Raw genomic sequence first — 22,661 nt, 5'->3', positions numbered from 1 at the left:
TCACCATCGATGTATCTGTACCAGCAGTCTGTCTTAGGTAATCTTAAGATTTTTCTAACATGCACCTCAAAACCCATGTCCTTTACCCATTGCCCAATTTCAAAAGCACGTCCATGTTTTTAAGTACTTGTTATAGCAAATTACTTCTTAATAGCAATATCTGCACGTTTGCTAGAATTATCATAAGAAAAGACCACAGATTGGGTGCCTTAAACCATAGAAAATGGCTGCTTGGTATTCTGGAAGATGCAAGTCCCAAATCCAGGTGCCTAGTAAATTTGGTTTCTTTTGCTTCCCCTCTCCTCAGCTTGTGATGGCTGTGTTCTCACCTTTTTCTCATTTGGCTTTTTCTCTGGGCAGGTGCATCCTTTCTAAGGATACCTTTATATACCAAATTTAGGAGCTCGTTTACCCTTGATGATTTCTTTAAGGGCTCTGTTTCTAAATATAGCATGTTGAAATTTATGGTGTTAATATGAATTTTGGGAGGAGGGGGGTGCATAGCATTGTCTTATACTCTATTTAATTTCTTCAGTTGAGTTTAAAAACTTCTCTCTATATTCAAGTTATATGATTTTTTGCATATTTTTTTACCATCCTATAATCCTTTTAATAGGATGATTCATAGAGTAAGAGATTTTAAAAAATTGGATGAGCTTCAGTTTATCAACTTATTTTTGCATGTTTAATGTCGTCTAAGAGCTCTGCTCAAGGCTAGCACTCTACCTCTTGAGCCACAGCGCCACTTCTGGCCTTTTATATATATGTGGTGCTGAGGCATGTATATGAGGCAAGCATCCTACCACTAGGCCATATTCCCAGCCCCAGAATTAAACATTTTGAACATAGAATGATTTGACCTCATACAAAGAAAGATATTCAAGGATTTATGTGTTACTTCATGACTCTACTACTTGAGCCACGGTGCCACTTCTGGCTTTTTCTGTTTATGTAGTACTGAGGAATCAAACCCAGGGTTTCATGCATGGTAGGCAAGCACTCTACTAAGCTACATTCCTGGCCCTGAACTTTTCTCTTTTTGATGATTGTATCAGAGAAACTTTTGTATTTTTTCTTGGTGTTTTTTTTTTTTTTTTTTGCCCGTCCTGGGCCTTGAACTCATGGCCTGAGCACTGTCCCTGGCTTCTTTTTGCTCAAGGCTAGCACTCCGCCACTTGAGCCACAGATCCACTTCTGGCTGTTTTCTATATATGTGGTGCTGGGGAATCGAACCCAGCGCTTCATGTATATGAGGCAAGCAATCTTGCCACTAGGCCATATTCCCAGCCCCCAGAGAAACTTTTGGATGAGGGATTCTGTATGTTGTGCTTACACTGATATCTCAGTGTTAAATGTGAAAAATAGTTGGTGGGCTTTATAATAATATAACCATTGATATTTGTAGAATGGAAGAAGAAAAATACTTAGTTATAAATAATAATGCATTTGTCTCTCATTATTTCTAATCCTTATATCTAAAATTATTCTATCCTCGTATGTAAACGTCCAAATTCAGAGTTTGTTTTTCTTCTCTTTTGTAATAGGAATGAAGACCTAAAACAAATGTTGGAGAGCAACAAAGACTCTGCTAAGTTGGAGGCTATGAAACGGATTGTTGGGGTAGGTAAAATACCAGATTATTTTTTAATTTCAGAAAATAGATAGGTTAACTATGTTAAATAATATGTAAATAATATTTTATTTGCTTTATAATATTATAGGATTTGGAGGTGTGGCTTAAGTAGTTGATTGCTTGTCTAGCAAGTGAATCAATGCAGTTCAGTCCCCAGTACAATATATTGTGCATGTGTGCACGTGCACACACGCACACACATACACATACACACACACGATTATCCTGTTTAAAAAGTTAAGGAAGGAATGCTTGGCACTGGTGGCTCATGCCTGTAATCCTAGTTACGCAGGAGGCTGAGATCTGAGGATTGAAGTTCAAAGCCAGCCAAGGCAGGAAATGTGTGAGACTCTTATCTCCAATTAACCACCACAAAACCGAAAGTGGCTCTGTGGCTCAAAGTAGAGCACTCGTCTTGAGCTGAAGAGCTTAGAGATAGCGCCCAGACCAAAAAAAAAAAAAAAAAAAAGAAAGAAAAAGAAAAAAAATGAAAAGGAAAGTTAAGGAAGTATTGAAAAATAAAAAAACCTCATCTAATATCTGTTTAAACTTTCTAGATATTTCTTCTGTGAGATAGAATTGAACTTTTTTTGTTGTTGTTCTTGTTTATGTTTTAACTTTTTTTTTTGCCAGTCCTGGGTCTTGAACTCAGGGCCTGAGCACTGTCCCTGGCTTCTTTTTGCTCAAGGCTAGCACTCTACCATCTTGAGCCACAGCACCACTTCTGGCCTTTTCTATATATGTGGTACTGAGGAATCGAGCCCAGGGCTTCATGTATATGAGGCAAGCACTCTACCACTAGGCCACATTCCTAGCCCCAGAATTAATCTTTTTTTTTTGGCCAGTCCTGGGCCTTGGACTCAGGGCCTGAGCACTGTCCCTGGCTTCTTCCCGCTCAAGGCTAGCACTCTGCCACTTGAGCCACAGCGCCGCTTCTGGCCGTTTTCTGTATATGTGGTGCTGGGGAATCGAACCTAGGGCCTCGTGTATCCGAGGCAGGCACTCTTGCCACTAGGCTATATCCCCAGCCCCAGAATTAATCATTTTGAACACAGAATGATTTGACCTCATACGAAGAAAGATATTCAAGGATTTTCTGTGTTACTTCATGACCTAAAAAAATTATGAGCATACTTTTTCCCAAACTCTACTAGTAAGAACATCTTACTTAATTTAATAGCCTTGAGATTTAGTAAACATTGTTAATGTAAAAGGCATCTTTTTTGAGGGAGAGGGTTCCACTGGAGTTTGAACTTAGGGCTTGGTGCTTGCTAAATATGTATCCTACCACTTGAGCCACTTCACTAGCTCCTTATTATGCTGGCTATTTTTGATAGAGTCTTACTTTGTCCCTGTACAGGGGTGGACTGCAGTCCTTCTATTGTGCTTCCCTTTGTTGCAAGGATGAAAAGCGTGTGCTGTGCTGCCATACCCAGCCTCTACTGGTTGAGCTGTGGAGTCTTGTGAACGTCTATGCTTAGACTGGCCTTTAACATGGTCTTTTCTCTGCCTCCTAAGTAGGTAGAGTTACAGGCTTGGTCTGCCCCATACTTGGCTAGATGTAAAAACATTTTATCAGATTTCAATTACAATGCAAAACTAGCTAGTATGTTTTGAAATGTTTGTCGTTGCCAGAAGGCTAAATAATATAGTTCCTAATGTGCCATCTTTAACAAGAATAGTTTTGCAGTTTGTGTCAATTCTTTATTTTCCTTTGCTTATTTACATTCATAGGTTATTGGCCTAATTCCAGTGACTGACTGATGTTAAAGAGTTCTGCTTTTGTTTCATTGTAATTAAATTCACCGAACTATTGTCCTTATTACAACTATGCTTTTTGTCACCACCATTGTTAGTTTTATTTTTGGTTCTTTTTAATATAATAACAGAAAAGTGTAGTATGCCTGCATAATCATACAAATAAACTCTGTTGCAATAGAGAGCAGTACAAATGAAACAGTACTGTTTTCCAGCAGTTAGTGCCACAAATTAGAGCCTCAATTCCCATTCTTTTCTTGTTTTGTTAAATCCAAACCCCACCTATAAGACAGAGTTTGAGGTATTCATAGAAAAGATAGGAAATCAAGGACTAATTGTATCTATAGAGTACCTGTGAATGACACGATTCTTGCTTTCTGGTTTTGGTAATGTTGGGGGAAATTTTGAGGATTCTGTAAATTTATTAATATTAATAACATTTATGAGCAGACAGTTCTTACTTTGCATGAATAGGAATGTCAAGGACCACAATTTAAAGAAAACCAGTCTTCCAGTAACACAGTTCAAATTTCAGTTACCATGGTATATTAGCTCGGTAATTGCATAATGTACAAACTTTATTACAGTTCTTAAGTCTACAAATTCCTGTTTAATTACAGATGATCATTTACCGACAATGTTATTTCTCTTAAAATATGTCTGCTTGTTTACTGTGCATCTGTTTATTGATCAGATATTAAAGAACGTAGTTATGTTGTCTTGTTTCCCAATGAAAAACTTGTATGATACTTAAAAAATGGATAATAGAGAGATTTGATCAGTAAAGAAGGAAGTGAGTAAAGAAATGAAAAGGGATAATACTGGAAATGAAATTTTGTCAGGATATTAGTGGAGTTATGCAGAAATAGCTAGCTGTGCAAATATAGCTATTACTTTCTGAAAGAGACTAATTCTGTAGCAAGAGAAACTTAGTAGAGGTGAGCTTATTGGTACAGTGAAGCAAAGAAGTTTGATTAAAAAGTACAAAGATGTCTCAGACAAATGCTGGTAAAAGCTTCACATTAATTGAAGAAACTCTTAACAGATAATTAACAACATTGAAAGAAAAAAGAAACACTAGACCTTGATCCACACTTAGATATAATTATCACAGTTTATGATGGTAAAGAAAAGATGCCTGCTCACTATTGTAAATTAAATAATGAGGAGACAGCAAGCACTGTTTAAAGTTTTTATTAAAAAATCCCTCTGACCCTCCCTTTTTCTCATGCCAATAGTCTTTGGAAATTTTTAAAAATTTTTTACTTTTTAAAAATTAAAAATGTGACATTTGATAGAATTTTCTATATTTCTTTCAGACTAGTTAGTAATGTCGTTCTCACATTCTAGATTGTCAGAAATGTAATTTAAATGTAAGTAAATGTATTAAAAAGAAATGTAAAAATAGCTATAGATGAGTAATTGTTATATATTCTATTTTTAGGAAGTTTGTAGATAAATTTGGATAATAAATTTATTATATACAATATTTGTGTATATAAATACAATATTGCAAATATTTGTATAATGCATTTATTATACAAATGAAATTAATACTTCCTGATTTAAAAACTTACTACAAAGTTATAGTAATCAAAATAGTGAGATATTGGGAGTAAAGCACGACATAAAGACCAATAGAACATCATTGAGCGCCTCAGATATAAACTTTGATATATAGATAGTCATATGACTTTCTTTTTTCTTCTGTCAATTCCTTGGCTTAAACTCAGGGCTTTCTTAGTTATGGTTGGTGCTCTACCACTTGAGCTATATGTCCAGTCTTGCTGTTAATTGGTCTTTAGGACCTTGCTGCTGGGGCTGTCTTTAAACTGCAGTCTTCTAGCTCTCAGCCTGCTGAGTAGTTAGAATTAGAGGTGTGAACCAGTTGTGCATGGCTTCAAATGACTTTTATTTTTAAGTTTTTCTCTTTTTTTTTGTGCCAGTACTGAGGCTTGAACTCTTTTCACTCAAGGCTAGTACTCTACTACTTGAGCCACAACTCTACTTCTGGTTTTCTACCCAACTGGCTTTGAACCTCGATCCTCAGAGCCTCAGATCTCGATTACTCAGATCCTGACTGGCTAGGATTATAGATATAAGCTACCCGTGCCCAGCTCAAATGACTTTTGGTAAGGGTGTAAGAATATCCAATGGAAAAATAGTGCTGGAAAAACTAGATATCCACATACAGTAGAATGAATTGGACTTCCATGTCATATCATTATGAAAACAAATCAAAATGGATTCCAGACCCCATGCAACAGCTAAAATTATATAACTCTAAAAGGTAAATGTAGAAATAAGGCTCCATGGCATTGGACATAGCAAAGGCTTCTTAGTTCTGATGTCAAAACCAGAGCAACAAAAGAAAACATAGTTTAGATTTTACCAGAATTTTTTTTTTTTTCTTTTGGCCAGTCGTGGGCCTTGGACTCAGAGCCTGAGCACTGTCCCTGGCTTCTTCCCGCTCAAGGCTAGCACTCTGCCACTTGAGCCACAGCGCCGCTTCTGGCCGTTTTCTGTATATGTGGTGCTGGGGAATCGAACCTAGGGCCTCGTGTATCCGAGGCAGGCACTCTTGCCACTAGGCTATATCCCCAGCCCTTACCAGAATTTTTTTAATAAAAAAAAAAACCAACAACAATAACTTTAATGGCTTTTCTGAGTAGTTTTTGTGTGTTTAGGAGCCCTTGGAAAATAGGTACTGTTGTCTCTTATTTGGTATTAAACTGCCAGTTACTCTTAACTTTCGTTAGAAAAAGCTGTCTAAGAACCAAGAACTGTGTTATGATTAGTAGGAAATATTAGGTTCACTTAGGATTAAGTACTAAATCTTGTTAGGGAGAGGTGATGTCTTACATCTTCATTTCTTTAGGTTGTTATTAAGTTGGTTTCCTAAGATGTTATTTCAAGTGAACCACATTGTGCAGAAATGTTTTGAAATTTCTGTCATGTGGCTAGGAAATTATCTTTAGTTAATAATGTAAGGTCCACCCCCAGGAGGGCTCCATGCAGATGCCCCCCACCTGTTTAAGTCTGCGCCCAGTACCAGAGTTACCTAGGTAACTGGCATACCTGGAGGCAGTTACCTCCTCCTTTTCTGAGGTCACATCCAATCTACCTGGCCATGTTTCCCACCTTTTCCTATATAATCTGGCTCAACACAGTCCCTGCTCTCTTTCCTTTTGTCTCTTACTCTCTCTTGCTCTTTTCTCTCTTTTTCCCTCTTCTTTCCCCTCAGTCACCCCATGCCTCCATCTTGTGTGGGCTGGCAGTTTTCTTTCCCCCCAATAAACTCCTTTTTGCCTGAACCATCTGGTGGGTTTCCTTTCTGGTGAACCTTACAAATGATATCTGAGCAGAGTCAGGAGGATCACAGTTTGAGGACTGCCTGGGTAGAAATTATTGAGACCCTATCTCATAACATGGTATCTCGTGCTGATCATCTTATTTACTCAGAAGGCTGAGATCTTGAGGATCACAGTTTGAAGCCAGCCTGGGCAGGAAACTCCATGAGACTCTTACCAGAAAGCCAGAAGTGGATTTGTGGCCCAAGTGGTAGAACACCAGCATTGAGTGAGAAAAGCTTAGGGACAGTTGCCAGTCCCTGAGTTCAAGCCCCCAGTACTGGCACAAACAAATCAAAAGTAAGTCTAGGGTAGTGGTACATACATGTAACACCAGGTGTTTGGGTGTTGGAGGCAAGGGAATGGAGGTTGAGATCAGGTGGGGCAAAGTTTAGCATAAAACCCTATCTGAAAAAAACAGATGATAAGCTACGGGACTTGGATGTCCTTCCATAGTAGAGTGTTAGCCTAGAAAGTTTGAGGCTGTGAATCCACCCCATTACTAAATAGAAGAGGCCCTCTAGGGCGTTAGATTTCTCTCATCTTTAGATAAGCTTATAAATCATGTCAATATCAGTACTTTGTTAGCCTTCTCTAATACTTAGGCTTTACAAAATATTCCAAGAATGTTATAGGTAAGGAAATAGAATATATAAAAAAGCCCAGTTTGTAATAATGAGATTTTTTTTTGTCTGTTGTTTGGTTTTCTCAGACAGGGTCTTGTTCTGTAACCTGGGCAGGCTCCTCCTGCCTAGCCTGTGTACAGGAATTGCAGATATTTATCACCATGCCTGCCTCCTTAAACAGACATTTCAAACCTGTCATATAAAAAGGTCATGGCTAAAAATGTTTACACAGTTTTAGACTTTGTAAAGGTATATAAACATTTTGAGAATTGAGAGATAAGGAAATGAGAATACATGAAAACAGTATAAATACATGGTAGCATATAGATAATTGCAAATGAAGAGTGTAGATTATAAACTGGAGGGCATATGAGGATTAGATACTACATGTACTGTTCAAGGATGGCTAACAAGGGACTCTGAGTAGAATTTGATAGACCTTAGGTAGAAGAGTTGAACTTAGAATATTTTGGTAATGAGTAAGATCAGTGTACTTGGGTAATAGTATTGGTGTAAAACATTAGGTTGAGGAGCTTAGGAATGGATGCTATTGCACATTGTGAAAGGTATTTGAGTATTAAATGAAATAGCTTGGCCTGGATTCTAGGTAGTTGTGAGGTTTTAAAATCTTTTGAAGGAAAGCTGACATGGAGAAAGTAAGTTGTTGTTGTTGCATGCTAGTAGGTTCTACCACAGGAGATAAACCTCATCTCCCAGAGTATAATTTTAGTATATTAGATTGCCAATGATACACAGTATGGATAGAAAAGTCCTTTGTGAAATGGTATTGCCACAAAATGGTAGCAGTTTAAAGGGATTAATATGAGTGCAAGTAACAGCAAGACCTGGTTATTGTGTAGATATGAGAGGGGGAAACCAGTAATTTTGTGGTTTCTGTTATTGGGAAGAATTGTTAGAAATAGGAAATTCTGCCATCAATGCTGTATCATCTTGAAAAACAGTTTGAATTTAGAGAGAGCATCTTTGGAATGAGAGAGACTTCTACTGGTGCCCCATGAGAGGTAGGGCTTGGGCTCAGAGTTTTGGAAAATTGAATCTTACCTATAGAAGTGAAAAATCATGGGAGTGAATGAAATCTTAGAAATCTTAGAGATCTGAAGAGATAGTATCACACATAATCTCAGCAGGTTCAGGCCTGGTTACAGGAATTTGGTTCCTGTTGGAACTGGTTGGACTAGTCCTGATTGGACTAGTAGATTCAACGAAAACCAACTGTGTGAGAATCAGTTTGTTCTTAGTAACATTTATTCTTTTTTCTGATTGCAAATACACTATATCTTTCATGTAAGAAATTGGAAAATTTAAAAAAAACCCACTGCAAATACTTAAAAGTATTTACAATACGACTAGCTGGAGAAAAATATTGTACATACTTGAAAATATATCTTAAATTACCACGTAATTCTTCCTTCATATGTGTTTATATTGACTCACAGCAGTGTTTATTCTTTGTAATGGATAGTTGAGATAAATTGGATGAGTGGGTGAAGAGTTCCCTGTTAATGATGTGCCTTATTTGGTGTCACAATTTTCTAAATATTCAGTGTATGTAGAATTTTCCATAATATCTATTTTATTTTCAAATAACTGATTTAAATGAAGTTTCTGCTCAAATATTCATTTTTTTATTTTTCAGATGATTGCAAAAGGGAAAAATGCATCTGAACTCTTTCCTGCTGTTGTGAAGAATGTGGCCAGTAAAAATATTGAGGTAGTGTTTTGATTCATGATTTTCATGTTCCTTTTTTGGTAAACAGAACATATACCTTCAGTTTTGAAATACAACATTTAAATATTACTGGATCCTTGTTATATACTTAAAATGTTCATTATCTTTTTCATTCTTTTGTTTGGTGGTACTGGGAAATGAATCCAGGAAATTGTTTATGCTAGACAAGCAGTGTATTATTAAGCTTCATCTCCAGCTTATATCTACAGTCTTTTTAAAAATTGACATCAGTTGTGCAAAGGAGATTCACTTTAACAGTTTTTTTTTAATGTGTAGTAAATAAAATAACCATGACTTAAGAATAGCAGTAGAAAATTTTAAGTAGAGAAAAGGAAAAGACTGGCTAGGTCACACTTTAGTTATATAATATATTGCTTAAACACAGCTGATGTTCAGTAGATTCTTTTATTTGAACATAATCTCCATTAAACCTTTTTCTAATATGAAGTAGATTGTACATTTACAAATTTAAAATCTAGACAAGTGAATGTGAAGTGTGTATATTGTACTCTTTCTAGAATACGCATGTAGAAAATGACTTGTTTTTCTACGTTGTCTTATTTTTTCTGTTGGAGTAATTTATGTTATCAAATTGTAAAAATAAACTACTTTTGTGAAATATTTTTTCTATTAGTAATCACATTATATATTTCAGGTAGGTAAATTTTGCTACAAAAATGAATGATCATAGAAAACTTAATTTGACTAACTTGAGTAGGCCAGAATCAAAACACAGATACCCCCATTTCCAATTAATGAACTAGATTAAATTAACATAATAGCTTAAATGACAAACTATGATAAACTATTATTTCTTTTTAAGATATCAGCTAGTAGGAGATATTTATAATAGTGTTTATACTTTTTTGTTTTTCTTTAATTAAGAATTTTTATTTTATATAAACTGTTATTGTAAAGATGATATGCATCAGTTATATAAGTCAGGTAATGAATACATTTCCTTTTGGACAATGTCACCCCTTTCCTCACACTTTGAGTTTTTTCCTCAGTATTATACTTTTAATCACTATTAATTTAGTAGATATTTCTTTAACATTATTTCTTTGCTTGTTATCCAGAATTCTGAATTGATCATTTTAAACATACCCTCTCTTTGATGTTTTATGGTCACGCTACCTGAGCTTCTGATTTGATATGTACAGTAGTTTTATGGCTACTGGTATAAGAAAGTCCAAATTCCTGGGGAAAAAAAATCAAAATTTGACTTAGAAACCTCATGAGATATATGTGAAGCTGGTCTTAGTATTACCAAGAATAGAGTCTAGCTGAGTGCTGGTAGCTCACACCTGTAATCCTAACAACTCAGGAAGCTGAGATCTGAGGATCTCAGTTTGAAGCCAGCCTGGCAGGACATTTCATGAGGCTCCTATCTCCAGTTAACCACCAAAAAGATGAATTGGAGCTGTGGCTCAAGTGGTAGAGTACAAGCCTTGAGCATAAAGTCCAGTGAGAGTGCACAGGCCCTGAATGTAAGCTCCAGGTCTGGCACAAAAGTAATACTACATGTGTGAGGTTGTTAGTGCCTGACACTGATGCGCTCATCTTATTCTCACTGAGGTTGGTTCTGCCATTGGAGCATTCATTTACCCGTTGCTCCAGGCAATTGAACCCCTCTGTCACCTTGGCTAAATTGCATAGGACAGGGTGGCAGAGGGGTTCAATGACTTGGTTGAGGCACACAACAGTTCCTCTTAAGACTGTTTCCTTTTCAGTGTGGTTCTTCCCAATGATAGTTCCTTCCTCGTCTTCCTACCTTTGTGCTTTTAATCTCTCTTTAACACCTGATACTGTTATAATTTATAAAAAATTTAGATATGGGTAAAAACTATTGGGGTCTATTGGAAACCTATGAAGTCCTATTCTTGTAGACAGAAAATTTTGTACTTAGTATTTTTTTCTTCATAGCTGTTTATAGTTTTCAATATATTTTTCAACAGCTATCAATAATAGGACTTTCCTATGAGCATATTTTTGCAATTAGATTTTAGTGTGTTGCCCAGTTTTGTAAAAGGGTTAGTGTATACTTAATTACTGGTCTATTTGTTTTGGATTTACTTTGTTCTTTAAAACTTTATTTTTTTGAAATGTGCTTAGTGTAATATGAGACAACTGATTTAAGTTTCTTAAAATCTGTGTTCAGAGAGTTGATCTTTCTTTGCTGTATGTGCAAGATTTCATTTTTATAAGTACATATTACCTTACACACACAGGTGAACTGATGTATGTCATCTGTCATCAGATGTCAAATGATAACAAAAGTGACCTAGTAAGCAATCAGTGGTTATAGTACAAAAATAATCAAAGGCTTAGTCAATAACTCATGAAGTTTGATGTACTAGTATTGATAAACTAATTAAACATATCTGCCTGTGTTTTTCCAGACTACTGGAGCTCTGCTATGATTAGCTTTACAGCAAAGAGTGTTGTAACATTGAATGAAAGTAACTGACCAGAGAATGGTGTAGTCACGAAGCTTTAACTACTCCCATTTCTGGTCACAGAATGGTTTCAGGGAAAGTAGGCTTTCTCTGCACACCTGCAGCCAGTCAGTGCATAGGCCTCTTGTGGTCAATATTGATTGATTCTTATAAGAGAACTAGAACAAATTTAGTGTTTTGCAACCTTCTGTGATTTAATATTGTTATGCTTTTTGCCATAACAGTCACAGAAATCCTTTTCCAATAGTGAGTAATTATAGCCATACCTGCTAGCTCAGCAGTGGTTCTGAATGTTTCAATATTGCCATTATAAGCTGCTAGATATATTCTGGGGTTCATAATGCAGTTTTAAAGCTGGTTGTATAGTTACATGATAAATAAAGTTGTTGCTGAGAAATGTCAAAGAAATGGAGCAGAGTTGACTCAATGATTCTTCTTTTAAACTTTCCAGAGAAATGTAAAGTAAAATCTGAGTATAATTAGAGAAGAAAAGGATACCGTGAGTGATTTTTAAAGACAAAGAACAGTAAAAATAACAAAAAAAATCAAGGAACTTAAAGACTTTAGGACCAATTTTTCCAATACCTATGACTTCTGTTGGTAATTTTTCTAGACATTGCTATGCAATCACTTATAGATAGGAAATTAGGCCCCAGATGTAGTAATCTGTTGGGAAAGTTTTAATTAAAAAAAAATCAGGTAACCATTGTATTGGGATATGACCCAGCTCATAGTCACTGAGTTATTCAATGCCAGATACAGTAATATGATCAATACTGGCAATATACTTAGGAAAAAACAGATAAACACACAATTATTTAGTACATATTTATTCAAGGATTCAAGAGAGCTCACCTTGTACATCTGATGTATTGATTAGATATATGGAAACTGCTATGAGTCAACCAAGAATTTAGTAGTTTTCTATTAATGGCTTTCTATACTGTTACAATCTTAGAAATTTCAAAATCTAATTGGGGAGAAAATTACTCATCTTTCAACAATTAGGAAGGATAAGGAACTTCCAGCCTGTGGGTCATATAAGGCTGGAGATTATTTGGTACACGACAGGACAGACATATATGCTTCTTGTTGGCTGTCCACAGCCATCTTCCTGTATTCATAACTTTGTATGACCTACAGATGATGTTATGAATATCCAAATGGCCCTTACCAGAGATAAGGTTTCCCATGCCTGAATTAGAGAAGTGTTTATAAAATCATAGTTGTAGCAATAAAAGTTATATTGCTACATAAATATAATTAAAACATTAGCTATACATTGATTTGGATCATAAGATTAAGGGTTAAGCAACTTCTTTTATAAACTGAAATATTATTAAGTAAAACATAATTTTTTTTCCTTCCATAATAGTATAAGCTGATGTTTAAGTTGCATTCTTTCTTTTTATTGCCCGTCCTTTGGCTTGAACTCTGGGCCTGGGCACTGTCCCTGAGCTTCTTTTTGTTCAAGACAAGCACTCTACCACTTGAATGTCACTTCCAGATTCTTTGAGTAGTTTATTGGAGATAAGAGTCTTATGGAGTTTCCTGCCTGGGGTGGCCTTGAACCGCAGTCCTCAGATCTCAGCCACCTGAGTAGCTAGGGTTACAGACATGAGCCACCAGGGTCTGGCTTAGGTTGCATTCTTTTTTTTTTTCTTTGCCGGTCTTGGGCCTTGGACTCAGGGCCTGAACACTGTCCCTGGCTTCTTTTTGCTCAAGGCTAGCACTCTGCCACTTGAGCCACAGCGCCACCTCTGGCCATTTTCTATATATGTGGTGCTGGGGAATTGAACCCAGGGCTTCATGTATATGAAGCAAGCACTCTTGCCACTAGGCCATATTCCCAGCCCTAGGTTGCATTCTTGAATGGTTTAATTTATACTAGTTTTCTAGTAGATGTTCTGTGGAATGGTAGTCACTTACTTTGTTTTGGAGTGCCTTAGTAGAAAAAGTTGATTATAACTGTCATAATCTACAGCATGGAGTAATTAGAAACATACTTCTGTCTTCCTGGGTTGCATCTGATACTGTCACTTGGAACTTTCTGACCTTGGGAAAATTCTCAACACTTCTATGCCTTACCTTTTTTTTTTTTTTTTGAGAGAGAAATGATCCTTTTACTTTGGTTAGAAAGGAGAAATAAATGAGTAATATAATTGACTGGGCCAACTAATGGTTTTCTTTTATATTCTGTATTTCTTCTTTTTTTTTTTTTTTTGGCCAGTCCTGGGCCTTGGACTCAGGGCCTGAGCACTGTCCCTGGCTTCTTCCCGCTCAAGGCTAGCACTCTGCCACTTGAGCCACAGCGCCACTTCTGGCCGTTTTCTGTATATGTGGTGCTGGGGAATCGAACCTAGGGCCTCGTGTATCCGAGGCAGGCACTCTTGCCACTAGGCTATATCCCCAGCCTATATTCTGTATTTCTAATGATTTTATTTTTTTATGCTGGTACTGGGCCTTGAGCTCAGGGCCTAAGCTTTCCTTTGGCTTTTTCACCTCAGTGCTGGTACTTTACCAACTTGAGCTACAACTCCACTGCTGGCTTTTTGATGGTTAGTTGGAGATAAGTTTCTCAGGTTTTTCTGCCCAGGCTGATTTTGAACTGCGATGCTCAGATCTCAGCCTCCTGGGTAGCTAGCTAGGATTGTAGGTGTAAGCCATAAACACCCAACTTTCTAATTAATTTTAATGCTTGCCATAAAGGCAAAAGTTCTTTTAGGAAAGAAAGGCTAAGAAACTTTAGATAAAAGAAGGCCAACAAGACAAGAAAGCTTAACTCTGATATGATATCCTAAGTCAGGAAAAAATACCATAAATGCAGGATTTATTAGAAATTTTAAAAATGTATTATTAGATAATGGATTGTTGATATTAAATTTCTTGATTTTGCTCATTTAATGTTAGCAGCTGAAAAATGTAGGCGAGGGCCATATGTGGCCCTGCAGTGACCTAATCATGGAACTTCTCTGGAGTCTATGTTGAAGATTCATGAAGTATACACTCGCTATCTGAAACAAGACAACGAATTTAGTGCTTATTAGAGCTAAGGGCAGAATGTGCATTTTAGACATTTTCTTAGGGTACAAAGAGTGCTGATAGCTATGGTGAATTTTTGGGAAGAGTAGACTTGAGTGAGAGACTTCCCAGTGGGTTGGTTCTATCTGTAGAAGTGTAGTCATTGTATTGAAATGGCTATTGACTGGCTCTCAGAAATTAGTTTATTGTAGTGACTTTGTTTCTAACTTTGATTAGCAAAGGAGCTGTCATAGAATGATTGAATTAGGAAAACTTGGTCATTCAGGTGAGGTTTTGTTGATATGTTTAGAAGGCTTGGTATACTTAGGGTGGTTACATTGACAAAGCATTTTCCCCCTAGAAATGTACAAACAAAACTATTACCAACTCAAAAAAGTTTTAAATGGAAGAGTTAAAATATTGTTAAGTAATTATTCAGAAAAAATATTATTAAAAATCACAGAAAATACTACTCCTTTGTGTTGGAGGATCTCTGGAAAGAACACATCCTAAAGCTAAGATATCTTTATTGTTCTATTTAAATATTAAATTAATCCTTCTTGTAAAAATTAAATAATAGAGAAAAATGGAAAAAATGGGTGTCACTGGTTAGTACTATTACCTAGAGATATTTACTATGTAGGAGTCCTGAGTTTTATGCTTACTTGGTTTGAATCCTGACTCCTATTTAACAGATGTAATATCTTGCTCAAATTACTTAAGCTTTCTCCCCTTCAGTTTTCTCACTTATAAATGAGGATTAATAATACCTTCTATTACTACAGTATCATGACCTAAGGCATTCGTTTTTTTCTCTTAAAGTTTCTGTAGTAGAAGCTCGGTATCATGGCTTATGCTTATAATTCCAGTTACTTTGGAGGCTGAGCTTGGGATAATTGAAGTTTGAGGCCAGCTCAAGCAAAAAGTTCTCAGAGAAAGGCTTCTTTACAACCAGTACCTGAGTGTGGTGAAACATATCAGTCATACTAGTTTCAAGGGAGGCTGAGATCAAATAGCCTAGACAAAAGTAGTTTGAGAAACTTCATCTTAGTGGAAGAAATAAGGTGTGATGGGTCTTGCTTATTATAGCAGATAAAATACGAAGTGTAAAATATGACAAGCGCAGTCGATGTGTTTATATGGGAAAAAAGCAAGACCTTTAAAACATAATTATTGTGAAAAAGGGCTGGGACAATGGCTCAGCAGCAGATTGCCTGCCTAGCAACCATAAGTGTCTGAGTACTCCAGTACTGCAGAAATTGTTGCTGCTCCTTTCTTTGTGGTCCACAAGGTAATGGCATAGCTTTTAATTAATAGCATATCTTAGATTGGATAGAGCATAATATGTGTGTATCTTCTTTTGGTGGAACTGGGGTTTGAACTCAGGTCCTCGCACTTGTTTGGTGGGTGCCACCAAGGCACCAGTCCTACCCTCTATTGCAGTGGTTATTTTGAAGAAAGGGTCTTATTTTTTGCTTGAGTGAGCCTATGGACTATGATCTTCCCATTTTACACTTCCCCTAGGAGCTGGGATGACAGGTGCACACCATCACACCCAGCAATATATTGGTTCAGAAGGGGGTCTTGAAAACTGTTTGCTTGGGCTAGCTCTAACTATGATCCTCCCTGTTCTAAGTAATTAGAAGTATGAGCTAATGTATGTACCTGACTTGTGGACCTTTTTTTTTCTTTTCTTGTATATCAATATCAGGAAGATCATATAATGAATACTGTTTTCAAAAATTTACTCGGACATGTTTTCAATGTCAAATACAGATTTATATTATTCTATATGGTAGTTGCATAGTATAGTGTTATAGATATGTTGTGGCTTCTTTTTTTACTGTTCATCTGCCAATCAGTGTTATATTGTTTCATTTTTTTTTTTTGTGGATGGTATTAGTAAGTAGAAATGAGGGAAGGGGAATATCTTAAGAATACCCTGAGTGTGAATGGATACAAGTTCAAGTTGTATTTGGAGACTATTTCTGTTTGACTAGAACAGTAGTTTGGGACAGATTATAAATTGCTGAGTACTTGATTAACAAAGGACTTTAGATTTTGTTTGTATGATTTTGTGAAGCTGTTCAGTAGAGAAGACTATTGGAAGTAAGTTTATTTTTTTAGTTTCACCTATAACTGTTTATATATAACATGAATGAATGGATTAGTATCAGCTTATAAGGGTCATCTTTAGCATTTTTTAGATTATGAAGATGTACAAATTATGTTAATTGAGATTTTCATTTATGTTTAAGAAATTGTGAACAGTAGCAAAATGGATTGGATTATAAAATTAAAGTCTGAGATGATTGTATTTTATGTATGTATGTATGTATATGTGTGTGTGTGTGTGTGTGTGTGTGTATGCACACCGGTACTGAGTCTTGAACACTTAGCTACATCTTCCCTTCTAGCCTTTTGGTGGCTAAGAGAAAATAGTCTCTCAGGCCTTTCTAACTGGACTGGCTTTATCATCCTCCGATCTCAGCCTCCTAAGTAGCTAAGATTAGTTATGAACCACTAGTGCCTGGCTCTGAAATGATTCTTAACAGGGTACCTCACAAAGGATTGAATCTCAGTTGCTGAAAATTTCTGTAGATCAACATATTATTTTGTTCTTTACTGAAGAGAAATTGGCAATAGAGTACTCATAAGTATAATTGCTCAATTACAGTTTGATTTAGTCAGCTGTATATTTAGAAAAGGTATATATAGTTTTAATAAGAATTGCCTCGTTCTGCTTTGACTTGGCTTGTAGTATGGAGTAATAGATTGAAAGAAATGTAGATCAGTTAAGATGAGTTTAAGAAGGAGCAAACAGTATGATGAAGGAGTTTAACATTGTGCTGTTATAAGAGAAATTAGAGACTGGGAATGTAACTCATTGGTAGATAATGTTCTTAGCAATTCTCAAGGCCCAAGTTCAATGTCTAGAACCACCACTCACCACCACTAACAATGGCTGGGGAGGAATTGGGATGTGATGGAAGGAAGACCATGGTAGTTTCTTTAAATAGTCCAGGTGCTTAGTGTGACATAAAATATGACTAATTACAGAATAATTTTTCCTTTGTAGCATTAATTCTAGTTGTTCCTATTGTTTTCTCTTTATTTCTTAAATTCTTGGAATATTCTATAAACTCCTATTTTGGCAATATATAAGAAAATAAATATAAATGTATAAGAAAAATAAACATGTGATATCTGAGAATACATCAAGAAAGGAGATACACATTCAGTAGTTTATGAATTAAAATTCATCAAAATCTAATTTTATTTTGTTTTTTATTTTTACTCGTGTTTTTATTTATTACTTAAAAATTTAGTAGTTGTATTGCCTTTAGAAATTACTTTCAAAAACATATGTAATCATTTTTGGAATTTTTATTGCATTAAGTTGTCATTGTCACACATTCTTACTGAGTTGGCAATATTGTATCTTGGATTATGAATATTAGCATATAGAATTGGGCTCTAATAGCTTTCAATAGATGAGGAAACATAAGCTCCAATACCAGAGAGTTAGTGTTCAGGGCTTAAATTGTTCTTCTTACCTCTATCTGAAATGTTTTCTCAAGTCAGTTTACATAGTAATATTTTTGTATGGACTTTGCTCAGGAGTGTTTAACATTTCCTAAGCTAGGAAAGGATATCTTGGCAGGATGTTACTGTTATAGATTGGAGTATGAAAGTGCCTACTTCTCAAGCTTTTTCTGTTGCCATTCATTTTCCTGCAACACACCATCTTTATTTTACAACCTGAGATGTGACTAGGTTCCATTACTTACCTGAGGAAAACTGAGAATGAGTTTTGGTATAGAAAATACTGAGTTTTAAATTTTCACTGTGGCTTAGAGTAAATGACTGTTTATGTTTTTTATTTTTAAACAGATCAAGAAGTTGGTATATGTTTATCTGGTCCGATATGCTGAAGAACAGCAGGATTTGGCACTCTTGTCTATAAGCACTTTTCAGCGTGCTTTGAAGGTAAATGTTGAACTAAGGAGGCAAATAGCTACAGGGTTTCTGCACAGTTGAAAGTGTGTCATTTAAAGAAGTAGAGCAATAATCCACTAAACAATCCAGTGGTGTCTTGAAAGAGTTAAAAAGCCTCCCATCGAGTCTACTTAATACACCTAGAAAATGACTTATATAACCAAGTAGAATCTTGCTTTGTAAGTTTTAGCTTTATATGCTTCTTTATGTTCAATATAATTATTTCCATGTCAAAGAATTATTTATTTCAGTTAGTTATTTAGAGGACTAGTTATATAGACAGGACAAAAGACATTTTAAAGATAAAATTTATGACAGACATTTATTATATGCTAAAAACTCAGCACATTTAGTAATGAACAAGCAACTAGAACTGTAATGTTTCTTTAAAACCTGCTCAGAGAAGTAAGCATTTACTTTTCTTTCTTATTTTAAATTAAGAGACTTCCTTTTGCTATTTTAATATGTTTACTGTTACCAGTAAATACCTGTTATTTATGTGATCTAAAGATGTTTTAAAAAAATTGTGACCTTTCAGTTTTGATGAATATTTTTGTACTGTTCTTAGGATCCAAATCAACTAATCCGTGCAAGTGCTTTGAGAGTTCTGTCAAGTATCAGAGTGCCAATTATTGTTCCTATCATGATGCTTGCTATAAAAGAAGCTTCTGCTGACTTATCACCATATGTTAGGAAAAATGCAGCCCATGCAATACAGAAATTGTACAGGTAGGTCTTCCATGAGTAATACTAAAGATCCATTACATTACATGGAATATTATACCCCACAAAGACTAACTCTTGTAACTACCCTGATCTCATACTCAGTAAGTGAAACTACTTTTTCACCTACAGATATGCTTTACATATCTTTAATTTTGTCTTGGTTATAGAGTCCTCATGCATGGTTTTATTTGTTATTAGTATATTAGGTCCTTATAACTTGAAAACAGTAAAACTCCGAATTCTCATTTATATAGTCTTTCTAAGGTACACACATATAAATATATATGTATTATTAGAAAACTGGGAGATATTTCCTGTTTATTGCAGAGTAGAATCTTAAGTGTATTATCCTTACAACTCACTTATCTTCATTTTCCTTTCTTCATTTTCATTCTTGCTGTCTACTTTCTAAAGAGTGATTCTTTCCAAGAGATGTTCCACATGTAACATAAAACATCTGCAAGCTTCCTTGAGACCATTTGGTTTCTGGTGGTGTTTATTTATAATGTTATGCAATTTGTGCTAGATGTATAAATCAGTAGAAACTGTGCTACTTAATCATCAACTTTCTTAAAAAAATTTTATATAGATTTCATTATGATCCTTCATATGTACATGTGATATACTTTGATTATTTTCTCTCTCCTGCCACTACTCTCCTCCAATAGTCCTCTATTTGTTGCCATGTCCTTCTCTTCTGTATTTGAAATCTAAACAAATATATTTGACATCTAAACCAAAATACAGTATTTTTCTTTCTTTCTCCCTCCGTCCCATTTCCACCGATTCCTTTCTCTTCATGTTTTATATTAACATATCCATTTATGTATACAATGTATCATGATCAGAGTCACTTTCTCCCTCATTCTCCCTCTTGTTCCCTCCCTCTTCCCAGTACGTGTCTTTTTGAATCTGGCTTATTTCACTTAACCTGATTATCTCTTATTCCATCTATTTTCCTGCAGATAACATAATTTTATTCTTTTTAACATGTTATATCTTTGAGGAAGAAATAAATCATGCTAATTAAAATTAATTTGTAATTGAAGAAGGTATTAGCACATGATTTATATACATATATAAAGGTCCAATACAGTGTCTTTAACAGGAAAAAGGCCATTACGTTAGGTAAATGCTTACCTATAGCCATTCCATCATATTATAAGTGTTAATAGAAAATAAAGATATAAATAAGATGAAAAAGGAGCACTTTGGAGAAGAGGTGTTTGAACTGTAACTTGAAACAATGTAAAAAGTTTCCAGGTCCATGTGGTTGACCTCTGTGCTCTTAGTTACTTGGGAGACTGAGAATGGAAAAATCAGAGTTTAAGGCCAGTTCAGTCAGAATAAGTTTGCCAGACTCCTCAAATTATGGCAGGGCACATGTTGGGTTCCTGTTATCCTAAGTTATCTGGGAAGCTGAGATTGGGAGGGTTGCAGTAGCAGGTCAATTTGTGCAGAAAAGCCTCTGAGACTATCTCTACAGAAGTGAACTGGACACAGTGGCATATTTCTGTGATCCCAGTAATGATGGGAAGCCTATAGTAAATGGATTGCTCGCCATAATGACGTCTGAATAGACCTTCTATTCTAAAAACAGTGCAAAACAGGGCTTCGTGGTGTGGCTTCATGGTATCTTACCACCCTAGCAAGTGTATGCCCCTCCCCTCACATGGTTTGATTATTTGAATGGTAAGTAGTTACAGTGTTAAAAAAAATTTATATAATGTTTTAGAAATGTATAAACTCATAGGTTAACTGTCAGGCAGAGTTTTACCAATTTCACACATTATCTTTTTTTTTCATAAACTAGTGGGATAAGACAAATGCTAGTAGCTCACACCTGTAATCCTAGCTCCTCAGGGGAGTGATTTCTGAGGATCTTGGCTTGAAGCTATCCTGGGCAGGAAAGTCTATAAGACTCGTACTAGTGGAGCTGTGGCTCAAGTGGTAAAGCAGCTTTGAGCAAAAAAGGCTAGGGACAGCACCCATAACTCCATTGGCAAATCAGTGTGATATAGCTCTTACTTGGGAATGTTTGTTTTTGGCAATCATATATCCTACTAGTGTAAAAACTGGATTTGTGATCTATGTGCTTACAATTACTTCCTTAAAGTTCTCCAAGTTTTTGTTCTTTAGAAAAAAACATGTTTCTTTACGTTTATTTCTTATTTTTCATAGTACTAGTTTTGAACTGAGAGCTCTCTGATTGCTAGGAAGGCAGTATGCTCCTTGAGCCACACCCCAGCCTGTTCTTCAAATACTTCCTCAATGTTACGAGTGTCTAGTTTGGTTAATATGAGCAAGTTTACAAAGCAGGATTAGGATACATTTATGAGAAAAATTGTGCCATTTTGCTTTAAGTTTGTTTCTGTTTGTTTTTATCTTGGAAATAATTCTTGAGATTATGATCATTGTGTAAAGCTGGAATCAAATAGAAATATTAATTAGACTGCTTTATATTTTAGTCTTGATCCAGAGCAGAAGGAAATGTTAATTGAAATAATTGAAAAACTTCTAAAAGATAAAAGTACTGTAAGTAATCTTTTTATGTCATTAAAGTAAAATGGTTCTTTATTTACATTGTTATCATTATATATTTGATATAATTATACTTATTGATTTCCAAATATTGTCTATTATTTCAATATTATAGAATAGAATTTACTGTGTAATTAGAAGGGTTACATTTGGGATGTTAGCTTTGCACGTGTTTCTTTGTCAGAGTCTGAAGAAAGGCAAGTTGGGGAAAAATCTGTGGCTAAATTGTTCCTTGATTTTCACAGTTTAATAAAAACATTGTTCTTGTTATTACAAGGGTGATACACAGAGGTGGTACAGTTACCATAAGTCAGTAACGAGTACATTTCTTTCTGGACAGTGTCATCCCTTCCATCACTCTCCCAGTTTTTTCCTCCTGTTCCCATCCAAGTTGTGTAGTTCATTTTCAGCATATGCCTAGTGTGTACTGCTGCCTTTGTTCATCCTTTGTCCCTCCATTTCTGTACCTCCCGCCTTACCCTCCCAAAGACAGATAGACAAACAAGATAAAAAAGAAAAGAACAACAAAGGAAAAACCTCTTATTTTCATTTCCTGGAGTTCATTTTGATAAATATTATTTTTTATGATCAGAGTCACATAGGCATTGCGCCATTGTGTACCTCCCCTAAGAGTATCTTCCTTTGGTCTCACTGTTTGTGAATAATGACGTCCTGTATAATTTATAATGTCCTGCTTTATTTTAGATGTAGCTTTCACTATGAGAGAAAACATGCCGTTTGCCTCTCTGAGCTTGGCTTACCTCACTTAACGTGATTTGTTCTAGGTTGCAGTTGAGT

General features: G+C 35.6%; 1 protein-coding gene and 1 long non-coding RNA gene across 2 annotated transcripts in view; one reads left to right on the top strand and one right to left on the bottom strand.

Annotated features, from left to right (window-relative positions):
• The window catches only part of Ap3b1 (adaptor related protein complex 3 subunit beta 1), a 205,786-nt gene that overhangs the window by 25,310 nt on the left and 157,815 nt on the right, over window positions 1-22,661 (top strand). Inside the window, exons 2-6 of the mRNA XM_048331505.1 lie at window positions 1,545-1,620; window positions 9,025-9,099; window positions 18,492-18,587; window positions 19,165-19,325; window positions 21,791-21,857. Of these exons, the coding sequence (XP_048187462.1) occupies window positions 1,545-1,620; window positions 9,025-9,099; window positions 18,492-18,587; window positions 19,165-19,325; window positions 21,791-21,857 (475 nt within the window). The remainder of the gene's footprint in view (window positions 1-1,544; window positions 1,621-9,024; window positions 9,100-18,491; window positions 18,588-19,164; window positions 19,326-21,790; window positions 21,858-22,661) is intronic.
• Window positions 1,263-20,233, bottom strand: LOC125340085. The gene is made up of 3 exons (XR_007208679.1): window positions 19,435-20,233; window positions 18,385-18,388; window positions 1,263-1,299 (listed from the first exon to the last, which is right to left on the bottom strand). It is a non-coding gene; the product is annotated as an uncharacterized LOC125340085 (long non-coding RNA).

The sequence above is a fragment of the Perognathus longimembris genome, chromosome 22, assembly GCF_023159225.1.
Source record: "Perognathus longimembris pacificus isolate PPM17 chromosome 22, ASM2315922v1, whole genome shotgun sequence".
Lineage (NCBI taxonomy): Eukaryota > Metazoa > Chordata > Mammalia > Rodentia > Heteromyidae > Perognathus > Perognathus longimembris.
The sequence above is the reverse complement of the archived record's forward strand: the minus strand, read 5'-3'. Positions and strand labels throughout refer to the sequence as shown.